The 8,254-nt window shown below is 29.4% G+C and overlaps 1 protein-coding gene across 2 annotated transcripts in view; it reads right to left on the bottom strand.

Annotated features, from left to right (window-relative positions):
- The window catches only part of LOC106469138 (membrane-bound transcription factor site-1 protease-like), a 58,640-nt gene that overhangs the window by 35,599 nt on the left and 14,787 nt on the right, over positions 1 to 8,254 (bottom strand). For both annotated transcript variants that reach the window (XM_022397567.1, XM_013929601.2), the window contains 3 exons: positions 6,469 to 6,599; positions 2,695 to 2,806; positions 1,389 to 1,499 (listed from right to left, as the gene is read on the bottom strand). In XM_022397567.1, the coding sequence (XP_022253275.1) occupies positions 1,389 to 1,499; positions 2,695 to 2,806; positions 6,469 to 6,599 (354 nt within the window). The remainder of the gene's footprint in view (positions 1 to 1,388; positions 1,500 to 2,694; positions 2,807 to 6,468; positions 6,600 to 8,254) is intronic.

The raw sequence follows: 8,254 nt of genomic DNA, 5'->3' as shown, positions 1-8,254 counted from the left end.
AATGGTGAATCCAAATTTTGGCGGGTCAGCCAAATTATTGCCACGGGTCACGTAGTGACCCGCGGGTCATAGGTTGCTGACCACTGATCTATGCTATCCATCTTAATGTTAAAGTGACAAACTAGAGAGAAGGCAGATGTAGTCAATAGTACCCACTATAAACTCTTGTCAACCCACAAACCCAATGTGCAGAGCACAATTTTTGTGTTTTAGTTTTTGTCAGTAACAGAACTTGAACCACAGAGCCTCAGCAGCTCCAGAGTCCAGCACACTAACCACTAGACTGCACTCAGCCCATCATACATGTATCCAAGATTCAACAAGAAATTAATATATAAAACTACATATTATAATTCAAATACATGGAAATCATCCAGTCATAACATTTTTTAGATCTGATGTTCTATTTGTGTTTCTCAAACTTTGAATCTGAGCTCAGTGTTCTATGAAAAACAAATTTAAACAATGAGTTCTAATTATTTTATGATGAGTGTATGTTGGCCTTAAAGCATTTATGCATGAATTAAACCTGATCCAAAAGTGTCCACGTTCCATCTTGCAGTGATAAATTGTATATCTAAATATCTGTATCTTCAAATATTACAGCAAGCCAGATCCTACTAAAATTACTTTGAGACTAATATGTTATGACTCATCCTGAACCAGTATTACACAAACTGCAGAGGCACCAGTGAAGAAAGTACAACTCAACTTTTATAAACAATTATTAATACAAATTTTATGTGAGATAGCTTACAATTATTTGAACTACTGAGAACATGCACTATGGTACATAACCATTAAAAAGAAACCTCACTGATAATAAATTTTTGCTACCATAAACAGGGTGGCCACATTCTTTCTAAAATAAAATTTCATGGCTTTAAGGGCAAAATTTGACATTTTACAGACCTGCACACAACACACTGACACTTCAAATTTTCCTTATAATTAAAACCACTTTTGCTTGTAATATGGCAACAAAGGATCATTAAGATTATTGAAACCTTAGAACACAAATACTGCCACAAGTAGTTCATAGTAGACAAAATGTTGCATATTTTATTTATGAAAGAATGCTTGAGCTGAACTATCATCAAATATAACAAATTAAATGACTGCCACAAGACAGAGTGACTGACCAAGATTATACTGAATATTTCAATAATTGACACAGTTAAGTAGCATGATTAACTTGTGCCTGCAGGTTCCTAGATAAAAATGGAGAAAGACAATTTCTCCTGATTTATCAAGATTCATGGCCCCTCTGATAAAGTTGAATTAAATAAAACCAGGCAATAAGAATTTATCATCCTGATAATATTTAATGAAAATAACATTACACTAAAAAGTCTCCTTAAAGAGCAGTAGTTATTTAACATTATTACCATCATCCAGTGTTCTTTCATTGGTCCAGTTTGTTCTTTCTTTGATCTTCTTAAAGTGTGGATGGCTCTTGGACAAACCAGTATCAAATACTGCCACCTTCACACCAGTGCCTACAAAACAAACGTATTAACTGTACGATAATATACCACATCATATGTTTTTGTCACATCTCCATAGTGTTGACTTACTATTTCTATATAGATGCTGGAGAGTTCAATCAAATCTTAAGTTAAATAGTACTATTCAGTGCTTAAAAGCTATAATTACTGTGCACAAAATTTCAACCCAATAGTGGCTTGAAGAGAAATATGGAGTTACAAAGAAATGTATACATGTACGTACCAGTCATATATAAACTACAATATTATGGATTATTTTACTTGCCACTTGCCAATTGTGCAGATTTTAAAACTAGTTCCTCAAAACATGAATTTCTTCAGATATTCTTTTTTATATTAACATATACAATAGGCTAGAATAAAGTAATTTATTCCATGTTTTCAGACCCACAAAATAACTATTTTTTAAACACTTGTATACATTTAGAATCCAGCTAGAATAATTATATTTAGATTCACTACCATATTATTTAAATAATTAAAACAATAAGTAAAAAAACTAAAGAATTTGATATCTAATCTTAACTGATTTCTAACTGCTGAAGCTATTAAAATATGATTGCTTTCCTTATTTGTAGTCTTTTTTTTTTCTGGTTTAAATAAATTTGGAAAAGGTTTCTAAACATTGGTTATGTTGAGGTTTTAAATTCAGTGGTCAAGAAAAAAAAATCCTAATTAATATTAGTTATGTAATTCAATTACCTTTTATCAAATGATACAAATAAACATTATAAAGCTTATTAAAAAAATACTGTATTAATCTATCTCAGACTCTTAAATACTGTTGTAATAGCTCAATAAATTGATAACTTACTTTTTTTTCAAAAGGTGTAGAAATAATTTATAAACAAAATGATATTACTCTTAAGTACTCAAAACAATTAAATTAGTTTGTTAAGTAGAAGGAATAATTGAAAATAGTAATAATTAGAAACGAATTATGATTTGTTGATTATTTACGAGTCATGACACTGATTAAGCTGAACAACCTTCTATTAATTGAAAATAATGAGAAATCATAATGAAATATTTTGATTAGTTGGATAGTTAGAATAATCAAAAACACTAATTTCAATTAGTTGATTTTTTCTTGACATTAACTGATTTAATCATAATTCTGATTATTTTACTTAACACTACTATGTAATTATGCTCAAATTAAATTAATTATATCAATACTGCTTACCAGTAATTTTCATACTCCACAACACATCAGCTTGTAGTGTACTGGTAATCTGCCGAGGTACAGATCTAAGCAATCGGCGTCTTGTGTGATGGCCAGCTGCTAAGTTATTTCCCTATGAAATCATTATCATTTCTTACTAACCTCAAGTAAAAAATCAAGTAAACAGACCCATGCAATTCAAATAAACATATAAACTTCAAGTTTATTTAAACTATGCTTACTGAGTGAATAATTGAATAATAATTGCTAAAAATGTTTGTATAATTTTTAGAAATATTTCACACTTAAAAAACATGCTTTCAAAAATATAACATACTTTTCTGTGCAATCTTTGGCCATTTTGAAGTCTCAGTAGTATGACTAAATAAACCTATTTTACTAATTTCTGAGATATATGAAGCAATTTTTTTTGTGCACACTACAGCCCTTTCTGAAGCAATCTTGAATTTACATTTATTTTACACTTTCTCCTTTTCAGGTAATCAACTGATAAGTCAATGCAAATCATAGACACTGCCAGATTTAAATAAATTCTTAATGTATATCATCAAATACAGCCATCTTTAAAGGTATACACAATGTTGGTAAACCTATAACAACTTTGTTTAAACAACAATTAAAAAAAAAAAGAACTTTGATATCAATCTAAAACTTGTATACATGTCTCACTTTAGCCTGTTATTTATTATTTTGGTGAGTATTATCCATTAAACAGTTTCTTATTAATATGCATATTACACACTGAATACAAGAAATAATATATTTCTATTTACTAACATCAGAAATATGACTGAAATTTAGAAGGTTTCAACATGTGTTCATTTATAAAATTAAAAATATTTTGTTTATATTAGAAAACAAAACCACAAGCATTACAGAGTACTGTAGTTTTTAGCTACGTAATAAATGTTATAAGCACAGATAGCCAGATAACACAGAATGTTTCCAAATAGGGCAATATATGATTTTGGCAGTCTATCAGGTGTAATATATGTTTTTACAACCATCTTTATACTTCCTTATTTGTAAAAAGTATTTAGGGCTACCTAATTCCCACTTAAGACCTAACATTTAGATTTGTGTAAAACATCTGAATGGAAAGCTAGACAGTTAGAAAGAGTACAAAATTCTTCCATGTACAAGAATTACAATAAGTTGTAGAATATTTTCTAAAATTGTTTTTCGTTATTCATTAAAATGTACTTGTATAAGATTAGAAAAGGCAAAAAACAGGTGAAACATGATAATAATCACCAAACATTTTAGAACAACAGACCATGTGATGATCATTGTTAATTAACTCTTTCCACATGATCTTTTTGTAATCATATGGTCTTCATAGATTTGATACTACTAACTTTTGATTTGCCAGTCTTTCAGTAAACATTATAAGTTTTTCACGTACAAAAATCATATTTTGTGGTGAAGTATTTTCTAATAAACTAAAAAAAAATTTGGCCTTAAATATATCGAGTATTTGTTTTGAATAGTCCTTGTGCAAAGTGATTTTCATGTTAAGATTAAAAATACTTTTTTTCATCTCAAAAATCTCAAATTTCATTTGTTTAATCTCTAAATCCTCTTAAATACATTTCAAATGTTTGTCTTCAGTAAAACTTTATATTTTATATTGCTTCCTCTACCCTAACTCTATACAAGCCTGGTCAATTTAACTGACCATATAACCACCAAAAAAAATTGAAATAGATCTAAATTACACTCCTTTTCTTTATAGAATGGCTTCAAATGTAGAGTGAAACTGAATTTGTTTATCCTAAGTAGTTTTAAACTCGTAACAGTTTAAATTATAAAATTTATAATTAAATTTTATTGTTTTATTGCCCTTTGATGTGTTTAACTACTGTTTGCACCATTATAAGTTGTAAACCATTTGGGAAACATACAGCTATCAAATTACATTACCCATGAGCTACTCTGAGCTGCTCGTGTGTGTGTGCCTCTTGAAATATTTTTATTATATTATTATTATGGTTTATTTTACCTAATCTAACCTTAACTAACTTAAAGGGATCTCTATTTTTTTACATTTTAGTTACTTTTAAAATAATAAATAAAGAAAAAACATAAAAACAAGAAATAAAGTACTTATTCAATTATTTATTTTTGTGCTCTCAACTATCGATGACAGGTAACCCTACTTTTTAAACTAATGGTAGTAGTACATTAAATAATTTTTATTTAATTAAATAATGCACCAAAGAACATAGACTAATAACATGCAAAAAGTAGACAACTTCCTCTAACAATCACAATTTTTCTGGCTTTCTAACAATGTGATAAGAGCCTTTACAAATGACTCCAAGCTAGCCATTGTGATTCCCATGGGAACCAGAGTTGAATGAAAAGTGAAATTGATATTCTGTGTTCAGAAAACAACATTATACAAGGTGTCATTTGATAGATGAAAACCTTGACTTTCTGTTGGTTATAGGTAATATATAATTAAACATAAGAGAGAACTATTAATAAATCCTGAAAGAGATGATATGACAGGTGGGGTCTGATTTTCTATTTGATAGCTCTGTAACCAAACAAAATTGAAGGCTATAAAAATTATGGTTTGTCTGAGCAATGACGATTTTACAGCAAGTAATTTATGTTTAATTTTGTAGTTTCTGGATGGGGGTGGGTGGATAAAATAGAAATGAGAAGACACCTAGAGAAAATGTATCAAACTAGGGGAAATTCAGGATTTTTTTAAATACTGCTTTATAAATTTAAGAACTTAAAACTTATATACTATTAAAATATGGATTATTAGCTAAGATTTTATGCTATACTAATTGGTATAACATAAACAATAAGGAGTTTAACAAAATTTTGAATGTAAGACACTAAAACCTTATGTCATGCACAGTAAAGCGAGAGGGTTAAGGTGGTATTGGCAAAGTGACAATACTGGAGAGACTTTCATTAATGCTTAACAGATTCTGTTGGGCACAAAAGTGAACTTGAAATATAACAAAGCTTTTGCCAATGAAGTTGTTCCTTTAAAATATCAAACATGAGATGTGTCAGCTTCACATAGATTTTGGAACCAACTGGCATTTCCTTCTATTTACAAGCATGAAAAAAAGCAACTAATAAAATTATATCCATCCTACAGAAGAGAAAGATGACCGATAATATAGTGGTATGAAAGTGCTACTACAATTGGAAGGCTATGATTGACTTTTGAAGACAAATATAGGCAAAATAATATTTCTAACAGTACCTCATTCAATGTAATGACTATTGTTGTTATGTAAATATGTATATAGAGAGGTAAGTAGGTAGAAAGATGGATGTGTTAATTTACAAACATAATAAAGACTACTCACATAATGTATCCTAAGTACTACTTTTATTTGAAGCTCAAAATGTATGGGTTAAAATGATTTAAAATCAAAAAGACCTATAAAAAATTAACACACACAATAAAAAAATCTGCTCTATATTCAAATAGTTTTCATACATAATTTCACAAGCACAGTTCTGTATCTTTCTGAAATACAAATCTACTTAAACAGTAGATACAAGGGGTTAGAAAAAAAACGAAACTATATAAATGGTAATGACTTTTCTTTAAAAAATTGACAAACAAACAAAAAATTCACAATACTTAATATTATAATACACTTATTATTTTACACTGCTTGTAAAAACTGTTGACAATAAAACTCACTGTTAAAACTTATCTTATTGAAAAATGAGCAAAAGTTTATTTGTATAAAATTAAACCAGAATGTGATAAATTACATGAACAAAACTTACCAAGGATAAACTGGTTCTTCTTTCAAAGGGCCGAGACGAATGCCAACTGTGGAGATGCCTACAGTCAGGTAAACTAGTGGAGTCACATGGTGGTAAAGAAGGCTCATTTTTCCAGGCATTTTTGTCATTTACTAAAGAAAACATAAGCTTCTCTTGAAATTTTATTTAAATAAATATTATGTAAACTGTGTCATAAAACTATGCAAATATATGTGTATTTAACTTAGTTATTAAAATTAATTTCAAATTCTTTGTCTGTTTTTGGCACCCAAGAAAAACTGGGTGTAGGTTTTAGATTTTTCCCTCTCCTTTGAATAGAATTCCCAAACTAAGACCCAGAAAGAAAAAAAAAAGCTACAAAGAGAACACTTATGGTTAATGACCAATGTTGTGTAATGTCACTTCTGGCAAAATGTGTTACTGGATGGGTTAAAATAAATAAAAAATAATAAGTTTGATATGTTTTTTAGTCCTTCTACATCAATTGAAATTCTTTGAAAAAATTAAGTGTTTTAATATCTTAATCATGTAAATTTTTATTATTTACAGATCTGCCAACATTAAATTTTGAAAAAATAGTAATCCCTACTGGGACAGGGGGAAAAATAGTAAAAAAAAAGAAAAGAAAATGGTGTCGCTATTAATTATGTTCTATCTAATATTTACTAATTACAGTGTACTACTGATTGAGAGCCCTATAAGTAGCACTTTTGGCTTTTTTAACCCTGTGTTAGTCTTCTGTAAAAAACTTCCATGATTCCAGGGTCCAACCGGACCTCATCATAAAAATAAATCTAAAAATATTTAAATAATAGTTGACTGTAATTTTGGAAACAAAAACACTAACACTAAATCTTTTCATTTATTAATCAATACATGAACATTAAAAATTATAACTTCTTTTTTTTACCACCTAAACTAAGTGTAACAATTTAACACAAACTAGCGGAATACTTAAGCTACTACGAACAACAAGAATTTACATGCCTCTATCTGTCAGCACCAATGTTTACAAAATACTTGGGATCCATGAAGACCTTGGAAGACTAATGCAGGGTTAAGAAAACATCTTTAAATTCTTGGGAGAAACAAGGTTTTTGTGCTATTTCCCTCTTCCTTATCAGCACTGATTCTAAGGTGAAGTTTGACATTGATCCTAAAAAGTCTGTCCTTTTTCAAAAACAAATGAGAAATTCCTCTCAAACCTGTATTGCTGTGTGGTATTACATGGATAGACTTCATTACTTTGGAGAATTTAGCAGTTAACCAGCTCATCTTTCATTTTTCCAATACTATACCAACAATTGTCTGCTGGCTCATTGAGATCTACACCAGTCAATGGATCAGCCTGTTATGTGAGAAATTGCTGGCCCAAGGTGAATCCTTTGCAATGAATGGCCTGAATTTTCCAACAAAGTACTTTACCAATTCCAAAATTACAACTTTTTCTGACAAATATGTCTGCTACTTCTGCATGTTTCAAAGTTGTGTCCTGAAGTAAGAACTTGGTCTTCATATATTCCAATGCAGTTTCATAGTAATTTCTTACATCTTCATAGAAAGAGAGCTGGCTTCTTTTGTTAAGTTTTGCAAGGAAAGGTTCAACTTCATAACCAATTACAAAATTATCATTTTTAACTGAAGTTTTCTGTCTTTGAAATTTAAATCCAAAATACTTGAACAATTAAAAATTGCATGTGGTGTCACAAGTCTACTTAACAAATCCTTGAATAAAGCAAACAGGATTATCTGCAAGCATTCAGATGAGTGGGTCCTTAGACTGTAA

Source organism: Limulus polyphemus, unplaced genomic scaffold (genome assembly GCF_000517525.1).
Source record: "Limulus polyphemus unplaced genomic scaffold, Limulus_polyphemus-2.1.2 Scaffold3322, whole genome shotgun sequence".
NCBI lineage: Eukaryota > Metazoa > Arthropoda > Merostomata > Xiphosura > Limulidae > Limulus > Limulus polyphemus.
The sequence above is the reverse complement of the archived record's forward strand: the minus strand, read 5'-3'. Positions and strand labels throughout refer to the sequence as shown.